The sequence below is a fragment of the Lepidothrix coronata genome, unplaced genomic scaffold (genome assembly GCF_001604755.1).
Source record: "Lepidothrix coronata isolate B3197 unplaced genomic scaffold, Lepidothrix_coronata-1.0 Scaffold60, whole genome shotgun sequence".
Taxonomy (NCBI): domain Eukaryota; kingdom Metazoa; phylum Chordata; class Aves; order Passeriformes; family Pipridae; genus Lepidothrix; species Lepidothrix coronata.
Window position 1 is genome coordinate 847,722 of NW_016690240.1, and position 24,813 is coordinate 872,534.

At 39.3% G+C, this 24,813-nt stretch overlaps 1 protein-coding gene and 1 long non-coding RNA gene across 2 annotated transcripts in view; one reads left to right on the forward strand and one right to left on the reverse strand.

Moving 5' to 3' along the window:
* Positions 1-4,700: 4,700 nt before the first annotated feature.
* LOC108498540 lies at positions 4,701-13,601 on the reverse strand. The gene is made up of 3 exons (XR_001875199.1): positions 13,495-13,601; positions 6,349-7,196; positions 4,701-4,905 (listed from the first exon to the last, which is right to left on the reverse strand). It is a non-coding gene; the product is annotated as an uncharacterized LOC108498540 (long non-coding RNA).
* A 17-nt stretch (positions 13,602-13,618) lies between these two features.
* Positions 13,619-24,813, forward strand: part of MRPS9 (mitochondrial ribosomal protein S9) — a 33,582-nt gene continuing 22,387 nt past the window's right edge. The window contains exons 1-2 of the mRNA XM_017817387.1: positions 13,619-13,684; positions 20,776-20,955. Of these exons, the coding sequence (XP_017672876.1) occupies positions 13,619-13,684; positions 20,776-20,955 (246 nt within the window). The remainder of the gene's footprint in view (positions 13,685-20,775; positions 20,956-24,813) is intronic.

Genomic DNA, 24,813 nt, shown 5'->3' on the forward strand with positions numbered 1-24,813 from the left:
ACATCCATCAGTGGTGCAGAGGAAGTGATTTTACTTTTGCTTTGTTTTCACTTAGGTCTCTAATTAAGAAAAGTTAAGCTAAACAAGTTTGAACTGGATTCAAAGTGTCAGCTTCAGAGATTTTTTTCTAGTTTACATAGATCAAATAAAATTAACTGATTTAAACTTTTTGAACTTTTCTAGTGAGAACAAGATCATGTGTGTAGTAGCAAATATGAGCACAGACTGCAAAAACAGATTCCAGAGCTTACATCACCTCTTTTTGCGATGTCTTATACTTTTACATCATATGGCCATCTGCAGCTAAGTGGAACTGGCCATCCAACAAAGAGACTAGTCAGGTCACTGAAATATGGAGTTGCCCTTTGCTTGTATTTGGATAACTCTGATGGATAAAACATTGCTGAACATTATTCAGGAATGACATCAAATGTTTTGCCTCCATACACAAAAAATAGCAGTCTAGACTGAGAGGAGGCTTTCAGCATTCTTATTTTCTACTCAACTTTGCTAAAAAAACCCTTTTTGAATTAGTTATTAAATGAAGGCATTTAAAAATACTAAACCAAAGCTGCATTTAAATCTCAAATAAGGATGAAGTACCAGTGGAAAGAGGAAGGATATTTCCCCCGTTTACCACAGTACCTACTCTTTTTGAAGGTGATTAACTGTTGAATGCTCTAATATTAAAAGGATTCATAAAAGGCATTTTATTGTGAGGATTCCTGATTTAAAGAGGTGCTTTAGGAAGTAATCAGCTCTTTTACTATCCTGTTGAGATAACTATCTCTCTGCCACTGTAAGATCAAGTAGCATTCATATCAAAGTAAGCAAGGTTATGGTATACAATCTCAGAATAAACTGTGTGGAAAGCAGCTTCTAACATTGTATCATTGACATAGTAAAAATATATGCCATTAATAGAATGTACTTACAAAGACAACAAACAAATATCACGGGTAGGCTGCTTAGGAGAAATGGACTTCATCACTATGTCATCATCATATTCCTCTAACTTAATACAACAAAAATAACTTTGATGAGTCAATTAAGAACATGATTGCAGAATAAAAACACTTGGGTCTTCTTTTTCAGTGTCAGTCTGTGCACATCGGATCAAATGCCTCAGTTCCTAAACTGCTTGCCTTGTGTCACACTGCATCAACCAAAATAGGCAGAGGGACTTGTGCTAGATGTCTCTGCTTTAAGAAGGAGGAGTCTTGCAGGGGGTGAATTTCAGAGGAGTCACCCCAAATTTGGAAACCATTCCCTGCAGCAATTGTTTTATTCAGGCTATTTTTGTTTGAACCTGTCCTTAGAGATTTCAAAAGCTAGTTGTTCTACTAGGCCTGAAACAAGACTCTGAAAAAGATACATTTTAACTCTAAACATCACCTAATACATCCAGAACCTAAAAACTATAGCAGTATTCTCAGTCCAAAGGTCACGAGGAAAACACTCTGACCTGCTACCTAAGGTGGCTGAGTACAGATCAAAAAACATAGGTTCCTGAGGAGAAACAGCTTAATTGATCTAATTTTAAGTCTATAGTACTCTGCTTACAATATACTGATAAAAGGATTGAGCCCAAGAGTCAAAGTGTCTCACAGATGTATCCTGAGAAATTAACTTGGATCTCATCTGAATAGGATGAGCTCAGGAATTGTATGGTCCCACTGAGCTCCCCGGAGATCAGGAAAAATGTTATCTTATCTAGCATTAACCATGTCGGCACTTTGAGTGAGACAGTCATCCCCTTCTAACCCCAGGCTACCCACCCTGCAGTATGAGGAGAAAATCTCCCAGCAGAGGCCATACCTGTACACAGGGACCTCAGTGTCATCATGAAAGGGAATCTTAAAATCAGTAGAGGTTTTCTCCTATATATCCTGAAGCTGGGGCATAGAAATCAGACTCCTTGGCCTACGCCTATGCGATTCTTGGTACTCTCTTACTGAGCCAGTCTCTAGAGTCATATACTAATAAGTTAAATAGTGTCAGGGAAAGTTCCTGGGCAGGGGAAGTCCACCAGCTATACTTTAAAATTACAGTTAGAATAGTTCAGAATAGTTGGAATAGTACCAGGCACAGCTTTGGTCTGTGCCATATAGGACTTTGCCAAACATAGTTCAAGAATTAGTACAGCCCTGGCAGCACTTCCAGCAGGCAGTGTGGATGTGGATGCTCTTTGCTGAAGGGTAAGAGCTTTATTAGTGTAGTTGAAAGTCCCTCTGTGACAGTTGGCCTCAGTGCCAGAACAGGGCTCCAGGATGGTTTGCTTACCACCAACCATAGTCTAAGTGCCTGCCAGCTGAAGACATACTTGGCCTCTCCACAAATTCAGGACCAGATGTGAGACATTCTCCAAAGGTCTGGAGACACTGAGAGAGTGGATGATGAATCAGACCACTTCATCCACCCTCAGAACTCCAGGGCACTCTCTGACATGCCTCCAGAGAGCAATACCTTGTCCATGGGTGCTGCTGTTAGCCTGAGTTACATTTGTTGACGCAAGTGAGGCAATTATTGCTTTCCATGGCTATCAGAAATGCAAATGGAAGCACCATGGAGCACAGGATTGCTGCTGTTCTAGGCAATATGAAAATGAAAAGGGTTATACATCTTCCCACTTAGCTGTTCATTTCCACAGTCGTAATTTTCAGATGAAAGGGTATGTCCTACTGCAGTCTTAACTTCCAATAAACAGAGGGATGGTTTTTAATAAATACATACTGTGGCCCATAGAAAGTACAAATCATGCCCCTTGCTACTATGCAATAAACCTCCTGGTTACCTTTTATTTAATTAATCATTGCATAGTGAGATTTTTATTTTAACATCAAGTCACTTCTTAACTGTTAGAGCTCACTCCCTGAAGAGAAATGTCCCCAATTATCATAATTATCATATAGTTCAGCTACTGCAATTTTATATTATGCATTTAACTTCTGCCATCATAAAATGTGAAGTGCAAAGTACACATGATGTGCCCTCCTTCACAACTTAACAGTAGCATCACCTACTTCCTAACTTTGCACACTTTTTTTGTACTTTTGACATGGAATTGCATTAACACTACCTATTCTTCCCTGTTACCAAAATAAGAGAAAGCATTTGTTTGTTTCAAAACCACTTGCTATAAACCATTCCTTCATTATGGCAACCATTCAAAAACTGTGTACTCAATTAGAAAAACTCCCATTATGAAATCATCATAACAGGCTAGTTTGTGAACTTTTCTTTTGGAGCTTACATGTATAAAAACTTCTCAAACAAAAGTCTTCTGTCTATAGAGACATTCAATCAACTTGTGTGACTTTCCTCACTTATCTTTAAGAAGCAGAAGCTGTCTCTGTTACAACAGCACTGACATACCAGGTCTCCTCCCAGCAATAGTAATGTATTAGATGCTTTCCAAGAAAGAATGGTTCCTCTGCAGTGGTAGTCTACTTGCCAGATGAGTTATCCCAGAAATTCACTTTGTGAATATACTTATTCTTCTCTGTTTTCTTCAGAAGTTTTTCTAGATACTTGAGGAAAGATCAGGATAGATCACAGTTAGAAATTCTAAGATAATCTTGCCACTTGAAACGTTGAATTGCATTTTTCAATTAAATACAATTCATCTGTATTTTGTACTTTTGACATTAGGTGCTTCAAATCCTTGGTTAAGCAACCTAAGGATGTACTTAAGAAATTGTTTCTGTGCATTTCTGAATAAGAGTTTTCATTCTCAGTCTTGTTTATTTATGTGTTTTGGACACACACTATAGCTTACTTTCTGCTACAGGTTTCTGTCCTACCACCATCATCTGTTTATTTTTACTCTTAAATGCATATTTGGAATTGTCACTTAAGAGAAAGCATATTTCATCAACATCATTTTCTGTTCTACTTTACTCAATTCTGTTTATTTTCTTTCCATATCTTCACTTCCATTTCTTTAAATATTGACTTAGAAATTCTTTAATTCTTAAGGAAGAAAAAAGACAGACATCTCTACTGATTTGTGGTAGGATTACTCATAATGTACTATATATGCCCATGCGATAAAATAAATTTAAAAACCAGATTTTGTTCTAAATCAAGAAAATCTACCACAAATAGAACCACAACAGCTTGTTAGCAGAGAATGAGAATATTGCTGTGGCACAAAGGTTTCTAGATTTTTCCAAAAGCATGTAAAACAATGATATAGTGGTGTGAAAAGGAAGAATCTTCAGATATGGAATATGAAGGAAGGCTCAAGAATGTGAACTCATTTGGAGCTACTAAAAATATTATCATATTCCAACAGTAACGTTTTTATAGATTAAAATCCTGAGTACAACTGGCAGTCTAAGGAGAAGTTATTTTGAAAAGATGAGCTATCTTTTTATAAAATTGGTTCTGATTCTTTGAAAACATTTGGCTTCCATCTGCTACAAATTATAAAGGAAGCGCAGAATAGGTACAAAAGAGGGAATATTAATTATTCTTTTAATTATTTTCATTGATTTATGGATATGATCTTACTTGTTTTAGCATAAACGAACACTATATAGTCTGGTGCAATGAGCATATTTCTAAGTAAAAAGAAGATACTTCCCTGCACACTCTCTTTTACAGCTCCTCTTTTGGGTCAGCTTGTTCAGACATCTTTAGCAGGGTTCAAAAAGGCTGCAAGCAGCATATACATAACTTCATATTGTAAATCCACTGTTTATTGGCAGCACCCACAAAACGTAGCTAGGATTTAACATTTAATCACTACTGTGCTTGCCATCCTGACAAAGCACCTGATGAATCTCTGCTGGACAGGCAGGCATCAGTCATGGGGGAAAAGGCCGATCTCCAGGGCTCCTGAGGATGGTCCCTCATCGTGGTGGAGCTGCCATCTTCTACCTCAAGCTGGAGGTCTGTGGCCTGAAAAAAATCCATTAATTGATCATGGAAATGCTTAGGACCTGTTTTTAAAATCCCTTGTTGTGGTGAATGGTATTGAATAGTGTGTCATTAATGGCAACAACTTTGTTCACCAGATAAGAAGTTCTTTAAAGAAATACAGCAGCACAATCCTGGCCTTGGCTCAGGAGAATGGAATCCTCCCATTTTCACAAATATGTCCAGGTTCAAAAAATGCAGTGCTATTTACATTCAATTTTCTTATAATCTTCCACTCTACATTTCCATTAATTTTCTTCACTGATCTTAAACTTAACTTCTGAAGATTCCTAAATTTTACATTTTTCTGAATACCATATTCCTAACAGTAACAGCACTGCCATTACTCAGTGAGAGTGATAAGCTGTTCTGTGTGTTCTATCAGCGAAAACACAGCATCATCTAGAACTAAACCTTAACTGAGAGATCTACGGAATATTGCAAAGAAGATTTGATAATTTGGAAAAGTCCCCTAATATTTGAAAGGAGAAGACTCACTCAGATATGTTAATTCATTTTTCTACATTTGTTCTACTACTGGAGTGAAGAAGCAAAATATTTATCATCTAATTTCCAATATGAACATGAGAAGACAAAAATTTGATTTTTCTTAAGAATGTCAAGCAATTCCGATTTTGTACATCAAATATTCGCATTAATCTGAGACAAAATCTGAAACCATTGTGTGTTTGTGAACATTCTCAAAATAATTAGAAGGTGCTTAAAACCCCTTTCAATATACCTAAATAAACAATTTAAAGTAACAATTAAACTACACATCATTTGCAGAAAATTTTAAACAGAAAAAGAAAAAAAATTTTGTTTCCCTAAGCCTGTTCCTCATTGCAAGGCCAACTATTTGCAGTCTCCAGTAAAGTATTTAAAATGTGAACACTAACCTCAGTATGCTTTACCAAGTAATTTCTCATTTAATTTTATGTAACAGAAGAGTTACAGGTAGTTGACTCCTCTCCCCTTTTTCTTTTAGTGTTTGAAACTGTAGTTTTTATTTTGAATAGTATCACATTTTCCCTGACAACTCCATTTTGGAAAAGACTTTTTTCCCGAAGGCTTATTGCATTAAAAAATGTAATTTTTTTAATATTTGCTCGGAATCTCTAGATTTCTCTAGAAACTCTTACTGAAAATCCTGTTTCATTAACTTTTTTTAATGTATCCAGAAGAAAGTAAAACTAGCAATCGCATCCCAGGAGACAGTGAAGTCCTCTCCCAAAAGATATTTTACAAGCTTATGCATTTTGCTTTTTTTTTTTTTAAGTAAATGGAAATAATGTAATCTGGTTAAATCATATTGTATATCTAAGTATAGATTGACCTTTCCATGTAACTTTATGAATGACTGAGAAGGCTTGGCCAGAGAGACAAAATGTCTGACATCTTTAAAATATGCTGGAGCCTACTTACCTCTGCAAGGTTCAGGATAATTTGCTGCCAGCCAACCGTGTCCAGCTGGATTGTGGCAGCACATTATAAATGACACATGACTTATGTCATCAGTAAGTAAGTAAATCAGTCAGTTTGTGACTGTGCTCACAGAAGTAGGAGATTCCTTCTCTTTTCTGCCTGAAAATCTGCAAACTTTCTCCCCTCTGTTTCACCTCCCATTTTGAAACAGAATTATCATAATCTGAGAAATACAGTTGCTTGCTGCAGATGTTTAGATTTAGGCTGACATGCAGTATTAGATTCTCACATGTAAGGAGGTGATGATTCAGACAGTTTCTACTGACACTTATAATCTTAATTACGTGTGCTATTTCACGAGTTAGCTCCAGACTGCATCATTTGCCCTCTTAAGTGCTTTCTTTGGTGGTTGAAGATGGCAGAGCAAGACATGTCAAAACAGAGACTGCCTTTCTACCTGCAGGTCAAGTTGAGAAGAGAAAGTGTTCAAAAATGCTTCCTACTCTTCTCCTCAAGATTATTTCCTGTAGTTGGAACTTGGCCCAAAGTGGTCAGTGGCTGACAGGTTCTCCAGGCAGACATAAAATACTTGTAAGCAAAACTATATTCCAGGTGCAAGCTTAGTTCTCCAAGAGCAGAGTACTATTTCTGCATTTGGATTAGCTCTTGCACTGATGCATGAACGCTAAAGAAGCTTCCCACGCTTACTTCCCTCTCCAACCACACCCACACAAGATTATTGTGGACTAAGCTCTTCTACTTGTCCAGCAGAACAACTTCCAGGTGTCATGCTGACTGAGTCTTCAGTACTGGCACCCACGGGGTAAACCTTAGGTATTGCCTGGTTGCTGTAGTAAGAGAGAAAACAAAAAGAATGATCAATTCTTTCCTCAGAACATCTGGGTAAGACATCTGTAGTATATTAGATACGTGGTTTTGCTGGACACTTTATAGCCTTGACACAGATTCAATACAGGCACATGAATTCTGTAAAGTGTTCTACAGCAGAAAACTGCAAATTATTTTCTTTGTTATTTGAATATAATGGCCAGAAAGTAAAAGCAGTGCTTCATGCTTTTTTTTTTTTCTCTTAATCCAGATCCAATTTGTCATTCTCTTTCCTTGTTATTTCTGGTAAAGATGCATTGCATGTATTTCTTTAGACCTTCTGTAGAAGCCCTGATGACTCAGAAGTTTCCGCCGCTGCGGATGTTTTAAAACCTGAAATCGTTTAAGTCATAATTTCTTGTACTTCATTCTTTCAGAGACTGGTTCAAAGCCTGTTAAAGTTAAAACTTCCTTTTCAGCTCTGAATTGGCTGGTATTTTGGTCATTATTTTCATTTTGAGGGGAGAAGAAGTTTAATTCTGAATAACCACCTTGTCCTTTTTAGAGCGTCTCCAAAAGAGCATGGAAAAGTGCAAGGTGCTGGATCTGCCATTTCCTGGGCTCCAAAGACATTGAGAGGATCACTTTCATTCTCTAACTTTTCAGCTCCCATCCAGCTCTCAGAAGGTAAATGCAGTCTCCTCTCAGACTAGTTTGTGGCCAAGGTGCCCATGTCCTCAACAACCTGGTCCTCTCAGCAGCATTAACTGAGTGTCTGGAACCACAGTGCTCAATGGGACAGTGCTTAGTCTTTGACCATCGTGCACCCTGCATGAATTTTAATCCAGCAGGAAAGGCGTGAGGCCACAGGAAGGTGCATGCCAGCCTTAAAAACAAAATGGAGCTTGCAGTCTGACAAACATACGGACAGAGTTCACAATGTCCAGCAGCATCCATAAACTGTACAATGGCAAATCCCTCGTGTTGTCCCAGGAGGGCACGCTCTGAGATGTATTTTCTGGTTATCTGGTGTCTATTCCCTTGCTATAAACGAACCTTGGGAAGCATATACAATTTGAAAAATTATTGCTTTCACCTATTTACTGAATATATGCATGTATCCAGCCTTTAGAATAATCAATAATGAAAAGTTTATAAATCTGAACAGGTTCAGAAATGGGAATAGCAATAAATTTCCTTCTGCATGATGAAGGGATAAAACTTCTCTGTGTCTATTTGCATTTCTGGTTCTATTTTGGGCTGTTTCCAGGGAAGGGAGGCTGTTCCCTAATCAGTGCTGATGTGACTCGATCAAGGTCACTGTCTCTAGGCCAGTCCTTAGGCCTCTTTTATTTAGAAGTATAGGCACAATTTCTAGATATAATGCCAGCTCTGACTCAAAGATGCTGCTAGGATCAGTAATGACATTAGTTTAATTATACAAAGACTGAAAAAGTCTGATGCAAACCCTAGTCTAAAGAACAGCTCCAAATGATTCTATTATTGAAATACTGAATCAGCAATAGCAACAGTGATAAACATATGGAGGCAAAGTGTATGGTAGACAAATGACAAAGACACATTACATACTCTAAAAGCACTTGCCAACTAAGAATAGGCCCAGACACTACATTTGGATCTCTTTGGGCTGACTCTTGCATTCATATGGTATAAAACTATCTTCAGATGCCTCCAAATTACATCCATACAAGTCCTCTTTCTTTCTGAAAACCAGTTAGAAATTCAGTGGGGTCTACTCAAGCACATAAATTATGGCAGAGCTGGAACATAATACGGCAGAAAAGAATGTTCCCCAAAATGCCTTGCAGTGCTCAATGATACCCATAAGCTGTGGTGGAGGAAAAAACCCAATAAACTAGCAACCCTCAGACTGTGAAGAAAAGATGAAAGAGATGTGATCCATAATACCGTGAAAATCTGTGTAACACCTTCTTTCATGGAGAAGGAAAGCTGTGGTAAAGAACAAAACAGAAGGCACTGCTTTACAAGCAAAGATCTCTGGCTATTTTTGATTCACCTTTACTAATTTTTTGCTCAATCCAAACCACTTTCACTATAAAACGAAACATGATGCCTCTGTATTGTTGTTATGTAAATTTTCTTTATTTTTATATTTGATAAATAGTGTTGGAATAATGATTCTTGAAATCTCTCTCACAACAGACTTGATTGACAGCCCCCTAAGTGCTGTGCCTTTTATAGTGTAACATAATTGACAACCCTTAGGTAGCTGGTGTATGCAGTCTATGAAATGAAGTGTGCTCGTTCCACATTTGAAGAAAAGTAGGTGCAATGTTGTTCTTATTATTAGCCTTTTAAAGTAGAATTTATGTGTTTGCATTAAAGAAAACATGACTTCTGGATATATCAGCCTCAAGCCTTTCAATAGTGATGAAGAAGATCGATGCAAAACAATTTCTGTGTCAAAAAGCACACACATGTCATAAAATATCCGGAAATTACCTAACTGGAACAGAGTTAAAATACTGCTGAATTGTCTGCATTTTTAACATGCATTTTGGTTTTTTTCTAACACATACTGATCAGCTTCTCAAACGCAAAGCTTTCTGTCAAGTCATCCTTCTCCAGTGCTCTCCCCAGCCAAGAATTCCAATTTTTTGTTCAACACTGGACCTTGGTGTTCCTAAACTTCCTTGGGTCTAAAGAAAATCCAGAAAGTGCTCCTGGTTAGGGCCTGAGAAACGTTCTTGGCATGCAGATACTCTTAACATTCTCAGACTCTGCCACCCAACCACTCAGCCCCTAGACAAGCACTGGTGATTGATGTCCCTTTTGACACATGTGCCCCGGAACTTCAGCCAAAGTACTTACAGCTTAAGATGGGAAAGAGAATAGAAAATAGTTTATAAGAATAATAACTTTAGTTCAGAATTCCTAAACAAATCTATTCTTTTATTTATCTGTAGAGAAAACTTAAAAAATGTAGGCATTTCTTCAGAAATGGATTTGGATTAGGGAATCTTGTGAAGTTTTAACTCTCCTACAACTATTTGCTTTGTCTTCTGATGCATGAAGTCCCACCAGCTCTGCTGCAGGTTAGCTTGTTATGTTGCAAGGCAGAAGATCCTGCTACATCCTCCATCATGTTCTGACCTCTTCTCCTGCATGAGTTTCTTTTATATGTAAGCCTAAGATGTGGTCTTCGGCTCATTACCAGTCAGAAGACTTTATCAGGGAAGTATCTCTGTGTACTTGCCCTGTCTTTATACTCTTCTGTAAGCATCTATCACTGGCAAAGGGAAGCCATCAGGCTCAATGGACCTTTGGTCTGACCCAGTACTGCCATGCTTGCCCTCTTTTCGACTGCATGAGGCAGTAAGCTGGACAGCCACACATCTCCATCACTGTCACAGGGACACCTCTTCCTCAACCAACTGGTTTTCATGCTACCTATACCAGCAATCTGAACTCATGCTATCTACTGCAAAAGAACACTCTGAATCTCACTTCAGGACTGTCTGCATGTAGGATGGTAATGTAAGCAATCGGCAACTTTGGACTGAAGCTCAGCCTTTGGTTTGTGCTCAGGAATTTGCACATACTACAGATGTGTCCCTCAGGCTCTCCCCTGACCCATGCATGTGACAGGCTCAGCCTGGTTTCCTCATTTCGCATTCAGTGATTTTTCATTTCAGAAACCTCAAGCCCCACACAAAGGCACCATTTTATTAATGTCAGGCCATCCCTCAAAGACAGCACTCCAAAGCTTTTATCATCCCAAATCATATGCTTACCCTCGTTACCCAAGTCTAAAAACAAAAGCAGGTAATGTGATGTAGGCAACAGTCCCCAGTTCTGTCATTGCATAGACCATGATTAGCAATCTACATGACGAAATGGGCAACCAGGTTCACAACTGCAACAGGTCTCTAGAGTTGGGCTCAAAAAGGACATCCTGCCACACAAGTGACTAAAGTTCCTCAGAGTGCTTAGCAAAATATTGGGGTAGTTTACATGGATTAGGTAAGCACCTACAGTCTGTCAACTAAATGCAGAGATAGAAAAAGAAGCCCTTTGGAGTTAATCCTGGAATAAGTAGATTAAACATGGCTTTCTTGCATTTCCCTCTACCTCTGTCTCAACAAACTTTTGACAGAGGGATGGGGTGTAGGTGGCTGAGCATGTAAATAACCTCTGCTCATTTTTATCCTACTTTGGTTTGTGCAAAAAACTGATTTTGAACTGGCGAACCCAGACTCCTGCCAGCAATCCTTCCATTAGAAGGAATCTTTCTGAAACATACTGGCTGTGGCCACCACAGAAATACATTTCCTTCAAAGCATCTCAACTACATGTACTCCCAATCAGTCTAGAAACTACTCACTCAGGCATCTCTATACAAGTGTCTTCCAGGGGCAAGCAAGGCCAGGTAAGCTTTTTGGCAGCAGGAGGATTCTTGAGAAATACACCTGAAATCTTGCACCTTGAAGGGGCAGCCATTAATTTATAAGGGCTGACAGCTGTAAGGATCAAAGAGAGACATAACATGGCCCCTGTCTTTAATTGCTGGACTCCACATACACCAAGGTCTTCATTCAGCAATATGCAAGAACAATTCTGTAACCTCCATCTGGACTGTATGAACCCCAATATCTTTGAAATCATGCTCCAGACTGCAAAAGCATTCAGGATTTTTTTCACAGTAGGCATGGGAGTAGACACTTGTAGGAAGTCAAGGGCGTTGAATTTACATCAATCAGCTTCCAAGTACAAGTGGACAATAATTTATAGATGGCCTGCTCCTTAAATTTAATTTACAATTAATTACATGTAGCAAATAAAAAACCTTCACCCAGTGGCGCTTTGTTTCGGTAGAGCTGACGGGTGAGAGTTAACAATTGCTCAGTGCAGTGAGGACCGAGGAGCTCCTCTGCTGCTGAACAAAGCCAAGCTGCAGGGCGACAGATGGCAGATGAGATTCACCACGGGCCTTGAAAAGGCTGTACCCATTGCTGGCATTCTCCACCCCTTCAGCTCTGCTGGTTGCTTCAGGAGATGGGTCAGTGGGACTGTGACCGTGACCCAACCCCCTTTTTCTCTTTTGGAGAAACAGCTGGTAACCAAATGCCATCCCTACGTATGCTGTGAACGAGAGCATGGCTGCAGTTCCCAGTGCTTGGCCAGGTGTGCACAGGAGACACGTCACTGCTCTCCTTTGGTGCAATGTTCATTGCTATCATTTTAGTGTATCCCTGTCAGTAAAACCACTGACATTTTCATTTTCACAGTTGGCAATTGCAAGAATAAGTGCACCTTTCCAGGCAGCTTCTTCTTGACCTCCCTGCATGGACGACTTCCCTTGCCCATGGCCAGTTTTCTTATAACCTCTTTTATATCCCAGGGGGAAATTACACTTTTGTCTGCCTGGGGGGAAGCAAGGACCACTGTGAAAAACTAAACAGAAAAATAAACCTGGAAAAGCAGAGATTCACTTCCAGAATTTCCTCCTAAATAGTAACTGCTTCTAAAAAGAAGATCCCAGTAAGTCTAAAGTAGAACTTTTTAAAACTCAGTTTTTAATTAATTTTCACTTTTCCTGTGGTAGAAAACACAATTGACAAAATCCATTCACCTGTAAGGGTGTATCCTATGTAACTTGGGGAAACGAGGAACACTCTCAGGCTCTCAAGGTTCAGTGTCTAGATTAACATCACCCTGGGAGGTGACAGTAATAATACTGACCTCCCCTCAGCAAGACCAACTGCTGCATCTCTAAATGTTATCCAGAGAAGGGCAATGGAGCTGGTGAAAGGTCTGGAGCACAAGTCCTGTGAGAAGCAGCTAATGCAGCTGGGGTTGTTCTCCCCCTAGAGAAAAGGAGACTGAGGTGTGGCCTTATCACTCTCTACAAGTACCTGACAGGAGGTTGTAGCCACGTGGGGGTTGGTCTCTTCTCCCACGCAGCGACCAACAGGACAAGAGGACATAAATATTCAACAGCGCCAGCAGAGGTTTAGGTTGAACGTTAGGAGGAATTTCTTCACAGAAAGGGTGATGAGACATTGTAATGGGCTGCCCAGGGAGGTGGTGGAGTCACTGTCCCAGAAGGACGTTAAGGAAAGACTGGACGTGGCACTGGTTCAAAACCATGGTTTGGTTGACACGGTGGTGTTCAGTCATTGGTTGGACTCGATGATCTCGGAGGTGTTTTCCAACCTAACTGATTCTCTGATTCTGTGATTTTTTTTTTTCCGTGGGGAAAAAAACCAAACACCTGAAACATCCAAATAAACAGTGCTGGGGTGAAATCAGTAACTCCGACGCGATTTTACACACCTACTCGTAACTCTGCCCTTTGCCACGGCCACGGCCGCGGTCCGGCAGGGTGAGCGGAGGGGGGGGCAACGCGCAGGCGCAGCTCTGGCCCCGCCCGCCAATGGGAGGGCGGAGCTGCGCGGTCATGGCGGCGGCCGCGGGGCGCGTGTTCCGGCTGTGCCGGCGGTGGGGCGCGGGGCCGCGCGCGCAGGTGAGAGCAGGGCGCACGCGGGAGGGGTCGGTGGGGGTCGCGGGTTCGCGTCCCCAGCCCGGCTGTCCCTGCCGGGCTGTCTCGGCCGCGGTGACATCGCATGGGAGGCCCCGGCTGGGCCCCCCTGGTGCTGCCTGTGCCCCGGGGCTGCGGCAGCGCTGGGGCGGGGAGTGTCGAGTGCCGAACTTGTTTTCCTTGATGTGAAGCAGAAGCAGCGTGGTTAAGCCGTGATTTATTATGTGTATCTCACTAGAATTAACAGAGGCGTGTATAGAGCGAAGGCAGCACTGAAGTACTTTTAAGATGGCAATTTTTAGGTTGATAATTTTGAATGACAAACTAAAACACAAGAAGTTCCACCTGAACATGAGGAAGAGCTTTTTTGCCTTGAGAGTGGCAGAGTGGCACTGGAACAGGCTGCCCAGGAGGTCGTGGAATCTCCCTCCCTGGAGACATTCCAAACCCACCTGGATGCATTCCTGTGTCACCTGCTTCAGGTGACCCTGCTTTGGCAGGGAAGTTGGACCAGATGATATCCATAGGTCCCTTCCAATCCTGACTATTCTGTGAATGATGTTCGGGCAGCATGTGAGTAGGTAATGAATCATAGAAACTACATAAAGGTTTGGGTTGGAAGGGACCTTAAAGACCATCTAATTCCAACCCCCTGGCATGAACAGAGACATCTTCCTTTAGACTGGGTTGCTCAGGGCACATCTCTGAATACTTGCAGTGGAGAGACAAATGTGCTCCACAAGTGCGGTAACTTCTGATTAAACAGGATCACTTTGTTTTGAGAGGTACCGGTGTTCAGCTGATTGCCATTTAATTAAAAAGCTTAGCTGCTGTCAGTATTGTTTGTGCAGGGGTATTTGATACACCTGTATATATATTTAATCGGTGACCAGCAAGTAGATAAAAAGGCCTGCTGGTAACACTTTCAAGTTACGAAGTAATTTAGGATAATAAGGGCTGAAGAACTGTTCGTGACTGAACTAAACCAAACTATGCAGTAACAGAAGATAGATGCAGTAAGGAAATGAAAGGTAATACCGGAAGGAGCAATTTGAACTGTTTATATTGGTTACTTCTAGATTAACTTTACCCATTAGGGGTGAAGGCCTGGTGCCCGTGTGGGTAGTTCTTTATGCAGCAGTCAGGAGTACATGCCCTTAAGGTATGGAGGGAAGGACAAAGAGAATAAGACTGAAAATACTCTAATGCTCAGTTTCATTCTCGGTTTGAATAGTTTGTGTTGCTTTAGTTATCATGTATCAAAGGTATGATTATGACAGTAACTTGGTTTTTCTGTCCAGGCACATGCCTGAGTTTGAGCTGAAAGCGATTTGTATTGTAAATGAGGAAATGATCTCAAAGGAGGAGTCACTGTAGAAGGTAGGGCTGGAAGGGGCCTTGAGGGATCATTTGTCTGCTCCTCTTGCCACAGAGATGGGATCAGTACAGGATAGCCTATAGCTATATACAGATTTTCTAGCTGTCTGTGAACCAAAGGATATGAAGGGAACTAATGGGAGACAGGCCCCAGAAAACTTAGACACTCTTCTTTCCAGTGGGTGTAGTTAACTTGTGAAACTGTTTGGTGAGGATATTCAGGATATTAAGCATTTATGTGAATACAAAAAGCAAGTTGAGAAACTCAGAAGAAGATTCCACTGAAGATCATTAAAAACAAGATATCAGCATGTCTGAACTGCAGATTGCTGGAAACTAGGCAAGTGCCTTGGGAAAATTATCACTGCCTGTTTATCTTGTCTTTGTGCTCTGATACAGACTGCTGTGGAGGACAGGGTATTAAGTTGATGTATCCTTGTTCTGACCTTCTGTAACAATTTCTTACATCAAAAACTTATCTGTCCTTACTGTTCAGAAACTTTTTTGTGGTGCTTGCCCTGAAAATCCCTCACAGTAGTTTTAGTTCATTACTTCTTGTCTCTCTTAGTGGGGGGGGAAATTTTAATTTCTTGGTTTTTTTGTTTGTTTTTTTTTTAATTTTTAAGTGTCTTGCACTGAGAGAAGAAATGGAAGAGAAACTTTGTAATTCCAGTTCCCTTAGCCTTGACTGAGCAACAGGTTTAGTTTTCTACTCTTCCAATAAGCAAACGGCAGAGATTTAGTACAATTTATAAAGAAAAAAGGATCTAGCTTAGTTACTATCAGTTGATTCTGAAGTAATTGAATATTTGTTGTCAGCAGAAGGGTTCAGAGTGCCATACATCCTGTTGAATTTGATTAGGTTGAGTACTAAATCACTGTGGATAGTATATGTGCTGATATCAGAAAGAGATATTTCTTTGATGGCAGTCTTTCAGAACTGCATGCTTGAAATGGAGAAGCCTTTTTTGCAGTTGTTAACTAAGCCAGAGTTGAAAAGCCTGTTACTACTTGAAAACTTGTGCCTCAAAACAATCAGATATAAATTCTCTTCCCCATTATGCGCATCCGATACTTACCATATATCTATATATTTAGAGCTATTTTGTTTTCCCAGTGTACCAGAAAACTTAATATGTGGGTTTGGTCTAACACGCACAGAAAGTAAGTCTTCTGGAGGGGTGAGATACAGTTTTATAGTTGCCAGTCAAAGGACTTAATTTGGAAAAAAAAAGTTTCTTCTGATGAAATACTTTGTGAAATTTGATATAAAAAGGAATATAAAATCACTTATGCATATGTGCATACTTGTGATACTTTCTAATGTGTTTTGCAAAATGCTTCTGAAACATAAACTTGATACTGGTCCAAATAATTAGTTTGTAGGCCAACTGAAGTCTGAGATTATATAAATGTTTTTTTAAGTAAAGCAATTAAAACACATTTTTGTGAAACAGCACACTAAAGATGCAACACTTGCCTATTGAGCAAAAAGCAATTTTTTAGAAACTGGGATGGCTCTGAGCATTTATATTCTGTATGATTGCTACATAATATGTTTTTCTTGTACAAGTGATCAGAGGACTGTTGTTGGTGTCTTGCATGTCTACTGGGTTCAGTAACAGTGGCTGCGCCAGTAACTGGAACATTGGACAGCTTTATACCAATTGGAACAACTTTACTCCTGCGTGCTGATGTGGTTATACAGCTCCACATGTCTTACTGAAGTCCTATCCTGGAGATAACTTTTTAGTGCGAATTTGTTTGTGCACTGTGTGGTTTTGGAAAAGGAGGTGGTTGAAGTCTGCCAGCTTAGAGCATGGAAGAATCATGAAAATGGTGTGACCATGTGTCTGCCACATCATGTAGCGTTGTCTTCTATCTCTGTAACTGTGTCTTGTTGTAAAACAGACAACTTTGGCTCTTGAATTTAAGTCTCCTGAATTTGATTCACTTCTCATTCTTAAAGTACGGGAAGCTTGTTTCCTCTGTTAGTGATACGTATGGGTTTTGTATCCATATAGCTCTGGTGAAGCAAAATGAACAGAATGAATAAACAGACAGAGCCTGGTTTTGGTGGAAGAGCGTATTATTTCAGGAGTACTGTTAATAAGCATTATTATTATTATTATTGTTTTAAAAATGGTGAGGCTGCTGTCTGCAGTAATGCTTTATGAAATGTGTAAGAAGTGAATGCAAACCTCTGTGATTTCCTCTACAAAGTAGAGGAGCACGCTTTCTTGTATGACTGAAATGCCAGAAGCATTTAGCTGTGCTTTGCAGTTCCTGCCTGTGCCACCCATGAAATAGTGCTCTTATCCCAGAAGAGGTACCCAATACAATAGATATTAATTTGCATAAGAGGCTGTTTTCTAATTATGAACAGTTTGTGTGTCCAGGGATTTTCGATTAGTGACGAATTGAAACTAGTGAAGAATATGAATAGCTTGAGGGAAGGAGGACAAAAATGAGAAAATTACAATAGAAATTGACAGGAATAAGATGAACGCAATCTTTTTTAAAGTATTCTGTTTAAAGCATGCCAAGAAAGCTATTTTGGGCCAAGTAATAAGGAATCATATGTTCATTAACAAGAATTACAAATAATTAGTTACTATTTAGACAAGTAAGACAGAAGATGAATTGAATTCTTTCCTGAGGAGTGACTAGGAGAGAAGAATAGGGAATATGTGGAGATACCTCTACTTTTTTTTATTACTTTATAAGGAAATCATCAGAGCCTTGCCTGTGGAAAATGTGTATATTTAAAATTTTGATTATTTTTCTTTTAATTCTGAATATGTCAGTGTAACCTCACAGAAAACGTGAATATTAAAAAGAAAAGAAAAAGGGACAAACTAGGATTAGCATTACATATTATATATATATATATATATATATATATATATAAGCTGTGGAGATAATGAAGCAGCAGCAGGCTCTTCAGCATCAAATTCTACCTTGGACCTGTTCTTAAATCTTTTGTGGCAGAAGTTTTGGTTAGTTTCCTGAGGTGCATACCTTGGGGGACAAATCTTTATCTCTGTCAGATTATAGAAGCATAGAGAGTCAGTTCTTTCTGACTTATGTGACCTTATTCAAAGATTAGTTTACCTTCTGTATCAAACCTGATTGAATTCATAGGACCCATCCTGCAGCCCAGGCATGTGTTATATACAGGTTTAAGGCAGGATATTGTAGTCTTAATTTCAAATTGAAATTTCAAGTGGGGTTGTTAGATTTTGTTTATTGAAGACTGAGACAGTCATAGATGGGTAAATTGATCATGAATAGCTTTACATATGTGCAGCAAATTGGATTAGTTGGATCAGTGCATCCTGGGTTGCCAGATGTTCAAAATACCAACTGGGCTCTGTGAAAGTACAGAGAAGAACTGTGTTTCATTTCCTGTTCATGTAGGACTTGACCATGTAATGCAGAACACCAAAAGCTTCTTGTCACAGGAAAAGTTCCTGTAACCTGACTGCATTACTAACAGAAAGTGGAAGTTTGATCTGCTTTTGTGTTTGTCTTGCAAATATATCCATGTAATCTTGTTTTGATGAGACTTGTGGTTATAAGTGGGTTTTGAGATTACTGTCATATTTGTGTTAGTTACAGGAAGGTAGCAAGTATTTTATTCTATTCTTATTAGCTTAACTCAGAATGGTGAAATCCATCAAAATGCTCAGCATGTCTAAATTGTGATCTGGAGAAGACAATTCTCATGACTTGGAGGACATTTAATAATTTCAAATACTATGTTTATTTTATTCCCTGTAATCAGAACCCTAACTAGTTCACTTTGCTGTGTGTGTTTGGGTTTTAACGTTTGGCTGAAGGTATCACAGAATCACAGAATATGCCGAATTGGAAGGGACCCACAAGGATTATCAAGTCCAACTCCTGGCCCCGCACAGGACCATCCCCAAGAGTAACACCATGTGTCTGAGAGTATCATCCAAATGCTCCTTGAACTCTCTCAGCCTTGGTGCTGTGACCACTTCCCTGGGGAGCCTGTTCCAGTACCCAACCACCCTCTGGGTGAAAAACCTCTTTCTAATATCCAACCTAAACCTCCCCTGACACAGCTTCAGGCCATTCCATCAGGTCCTTTCACTGGTCACCACAGAAGAGAGATCAGTGCCTGCCCCTCTTCTTCACCTCACAAGGAAGTTGTAGACTGCAATGAGGTCTCCCTTCCGTCTCCTCTTCTCCAGGTTGAACAGACCGAGTGACCTCAGCCGCTCCTCTTACGGCTTCCCCACAAGGCACTTGTCAGGTAGACTGAAGTGGCAGCTCTAGGAGCAGCAGGGGCAGTTGAATAATTTACTCAAAGAAATTAAGGTAAAGAGAGGGCTCCCCTCTACTTTCTTGCTCCCAGTTGTGTTTCAGCCACCTTCTTGTGCCAGCTTTGACAATTCTCAGAGCCCTCTCTGAACTGCTCAGACTTACCAGCTTGGCTGAGAGCTGCCCACTTCTTGGGATGAAGCAGAAGTTAGTGTTCTGCCACATGTAGGGAGCTGAGCTGGCTTGCAGAGGAGTCCAAGTGCCAGAGCTCGCACAGGGCAAGTGAAGGGAGTGGAGGAAAGAATGCTGGCAGGGGTGGACTGTGAGATGGGCTCTCTCTGCCTTGTGAAACTGTACTGTCTGCTCACAAAGCAGATTTTGAAAGGGCGGGAGTGAAGCATTTCAGGGTACTATCTGATGAACAGAACTGGGCATTTTTCTGAATCAGAAGTGATTCTTTTTCTGTCTCTGCTTTTCTATCCCACACTGCCTTCTTTCTTGTGATTCCCTCCCTCCCCCGCCCACAGAAGACCACACAAATAATCAGTTCTCATTCAGTTCGTGAAATAATTAAGCTGTAGAGGACTTTAATACTAATGTTGGCGAGCCAAAATAGTGCATAATATTGGCACTCAGCCAGAATTGGGACATTACAACTCTGTCAGTGAAGCTCCTGTTTTCTGACAGAGAGCTCGATTGAAATTAGTCATCTTAACTACTGATTGTCTTGGTAGAAGTAAGACCAAACCTGCATCCTGCGAAGATCTGAAGATAACTGTCCCCTGAGTTTTGGCCTCTGAGCTGGTAGAGTGCTAGGTAGTATGTGCTGGTGAGAACTGCCCTACTAGTTTTTCTAATTATTCTACTTGAGACAGTGAAGTAGTTTAAGAACCATTCTGGCATTGCCAGTAGGAAAGGAGCACTCCATGGCCTTTCCAGAGCCTTTAGCAGTATTTGGTCAGTGGCTTCTGAAATACCACTAGGGAGCTGCCCCACATATTCTTTTCATACTTTGTTGTGGGAGGCCTTTAGGTGAAAGCAAAACCTGCATATTTGCTGATGGAGTTTTGTTTTCTTTTAAGACTGGATCTGTTGATCAGTGCTGTCCTTTGCTTTTGCGAATGTTCCTGACATTGGATACTACATTTGTTTCCATCAGAAAAATCTGAACTAATTGTAATGTGTGAAAATGTGCAATTTTTAGAATATTTTTATCTGTTTATGGACATTAAACTGTTGGAAGAAAATAGTTTAATGAGTAACGTTGCTTTTCCTCACTTATTACTGTAATGTGTTGAATCTTGTTATAGGTATGAATAGCTTGTTATATTCATTTATTCATTTTATTTAGAGCTCACTATGCCAGAAATGTAAAATAAGTCTCACTGTTGTTTTATTTATTTTTTCAGATGTTAAGGCTGATCTATACCACTACAGCAGTGCAGAGAAAAAATGTAGGAGCCTCAGGACCTGAAAAGTACACGGAGGCATTTATTAAAAAACAGATTGAAGAGTTCAACCTAGGAAAGAGACATTTAGCCAACATGATGGGAGAAGATCCAGAAACTTTTACCCAAGAGGATATTGATGTAAGTACAGATGCTCTGTTGGAGAAGTAATTTACTGTAGAGTTTCAGATATTGAAAGCACTTCACTTCAGCATGAGCCCCTCAGCTCTCCGTGAATTTTAATCAAACTGTCAGAATAAGGAAGAATGCTACTATACATTGCAACTGTGACTGTGAATAGAAATTCTACCGCTGCTACTGTGTGAGGTCAGACATCACAGTATAGAACTGTATGCTATATCTTGCTAAAGCACATGAGGTTCTTTTTAAAAGTACTAATGGGTAAACCCTTTGATCTGAGGTTATAAGAGGCACTGTAGAAGTTTATGTAGCATTTCAAAATGTTTACCCACAATTTGACCTGCTGTGTATATTTAGAGTTTTCTTGTGTGATATGGTGGGTGCTGGTAATGTAAATTAAGTTTTATAGGGTATTTCACAACCAACACACTGTTTAAGCTTAAGGATTTGAATATAGACATGAATTTAAGCTCATATCGGTATCTACAAACATACTATTTTACTGTCATTCCCTCTCATGACTGGCAGATGGGTGGCCTCCTTTTTCTCTCTGTCATTTAGCTGCATGTAAAGATATGCTCCCTATCACTCAGAAAAATGTTTTGTTGCATAGATTTTTTTCTTTTATGTCCTACCTGGTCTTGACTTCTGTCATTTCTGTCTTATTTTATCACACATCAGAGGTAGGGAATAGAAATGTAATTTGGTGACATTCACTCTTAGGTGAAGCTGCATGAAGTCTTGTGGCTGATACGCTGATACAGCCATGGCAGCTCAGTGTATCTGCGGGGCCCTTAGGACAGGTGTAATATTGTGGCAAGTGCAAAGAGAGAGGTGTCCATGGTTTAGTTTTTTCAGGGTGAGGAGGCCATTTGTTACCTCTCTCAGTGGCAAAAATCTATCTCCACAGCTGTGTCCACGTAAGAGGTCTTGACAGTGTACTTACTCCAAGAAAGAACTGCATCTGTACATGGTGAGACAGGCTGATTTCAAACATGTTTGAATGGCTTCAACACGAAGTTCTGAAAACTACTCTGAAAATAGGCAGCAAGGCAGAGAGACATAGAGTTAGTGGCTTGTTGAGAAAAAGGCTGAAAAGAGACTTGAGTTTTATCAGGTGTCTGAAAATCCATAAAGGAAGCTTGATTTCAAGTCACAAATCCCTAGGAAATTAAGCGTAATGAGTACAAAGCTACGCGCTGATACTGTGTCTACTTTCGTTCAGAGTTGTAGGTATTGTTCTGCTCTTCTACAAACAAGTGCCAGGGCAGAGACCCTGCCAGTCTCAGTGCAGGGTGGATAAGGTCAACAGTCAAAATATTCATTGAGGTCAGCAGTAATAGCAGGCTGTTTCCTTCACTGGGTTTTTTATTTCTGTACAAACTATAGAATTTTCTTCTCATGTATTTTTCAGATGTTTTTTCTTACCTTTAATGACCTTTATCTTTTTGAGTTACTTTCTTGTAAAGTAAGCATGCACAGACCTATCACCAGAATACCTCCCATGTTAATACAGTACAGTGATGATGCTGATAATTCAGTTTGTCTGAAAGGTTAATGGTAGGAGAATGCATTAGTCTGTAGTCTGGCATCCTTCCTTGACAGGGTCTAGGGAGAAGGCTTATAGAAAGCAAGACTGCAAAAAATGCCGAATGGCCGTATCTAAGTAGTGGTTTCTTCTTTGTGAGTCCATAGCACTATGATCATTTGCACAAAATTAACTGAGCTCCACCATTAATAAAAGCAGACTCACTCTGGAAATTAGATTTTACAAATGCAGTGAAGGTGACAAATATAGGACTGCTTTGCAGACTCTGTTACTGAAAAGATGGAGAAGTGGAGCCAAAAGAGTAGTGTTTTGTTTGGTGATACCAAGTGTCTGCCCTACACGTTTGATTTCTCCATATTCTGTCAGGTGTTGGGAAATAATTAGTGTGTAATAGTGTCTGCTATGCATAATTAAATTTCTGTTATAAAAATATAAAAGCTCCTTAAGCACTGGCAGGAGAATTATCAAGCTTTACATTTTGAGCAGCCATAATTCTTTCTGATGAGTGCTTATATACCTCCATGTCTTCTGTTAATCAGTCTTTGCAGTGTATTTCAAAAGTAGACATCATAGGATTCTGTCCTTCACTGGAGTTTTAGGTATTGTGAAAGTTTTAAATGGGAAAATAAGTTGACTTACTTGCTAATCCTCTGGATGTTGTGGAAGCAGAATTGCCTCTTACTGATGCTTTTATTTAGGAATGAAAAGTTAAATCCAGCAAATTGATATATAACTCTGCACAAGTCTACCAATTGCTTTTTAATTGGTATTATAGACCTCACTCTGAAGCTAGGATGTTTTATTCTCCTATGTGTGAATATGTGCTATGAAGTTTTTCTAATTGATTTGCTTTGCCCATTCCATTTGATGTATCATTTTTCACAATATTTCATAATTTGTGCTCATTTCTAATGAACAGAGTCGTTAGGACAGGCATGTCTAAGTACAACTGACAGCTAACATTAGGTGCCAGATGCAGTTTATAAAGCTATGTAGAACTGCAGAGAACAGTTTAAATAAATTAGCACCTGTACATTAGTCTCACTTGCTGGTAATTTATAAGCGAATCAGTAGAGATGACATTTAGGTAAGTCATTGATCAAGTTAACAGCTGCATACCCACTGTCCAGCTGGGATACCTAATTAATAGAGATTGCAGTCCTGACCTAGTGCTTTTCCCTGTTTGAGTCTGTAATCCTTCTATTTTGTGATTTAACTTTAACTTACAGTTGTAGTAAACAGCCCACAGTCATTTTCTGCTGTCAGTTCTGTGATATTCCACTTTAAAGCCCAGAAATCTAAGTAAGATTAATACAAGAAGAGCATATTAAGCTTCATGACCTATTTATATGCCAGTATTTTTATTATTCATTTTTATGCAGTCACTTAATGCTCTCCCAGATATGAGCTCATCATAAAGCAATACTCTTTTCCCATAAGAGTTAGTAAAACTCAAAAGCTAAAGATCTATGTTCATTTTCTCTTGTTGTCTTATGACCTAATAGATTGTTGTCAAGCAGATGGAATAATTTGAATATAAAATAAAGGTTTTCTCCACTAGCATATATACTGTTGGAAAAGTACCAGTAAGATTGTTAACTATGTCAATGTTAAATATGGAAAGACTTAATTCCTCATAAGGTGTAGTTTCTTTCAAAATATTAAGACTTCTTTAATGAAAAATAAGTTCAATTGCTTTTACAAGTGGCTCAGCACATCTCATTCCTAAATAATGTTCAAATTTTAGCAATGCAGAATGCTAGAAATGAGTCAATATTGGCATATGTGAAATGTCAGAAATGTTATTCAGAACAAAATGCATTTCTGAACTTCCTGTTGTCTGCAAGAAGAGTATCTTGTCCAGCATTGTCCTTACAAGAAATAATTTATTTTGTATTGTTTTTTAAATAGTTGAAGATAGAATGCTTTTTTCAACTCTTTTTTGATTTTCTTCCCCAGTGGAACCAAACTCTGCATCAGTATTTTCTTACTTCTGCATCAGTCTGAGATGATGACTGCTGTACTTTTTTAAAATTCTTTGTAATAATGTTCTGTGTTTTGAAAAGTTGAAATGAAGATGGAAATAGTGTCTGTTTCTTTCAGCAGGTTTTTGGCTTTTTTTTTTTTTTTTTTTTTCAGAAAACAAAACAAGACAATTTTGTTTTGCCAATTTTTAGATAATATAAAAATAATGTAATATTAAAAGAAGGTGGGTTTTTCATATAAGGCTAGTGGATTGCTTTGTTTGTTTCTTTTTTTTTTTTCCCAAAAGAAGGAACAAAAATAGGTATTTACTTTTAAATTTAAAA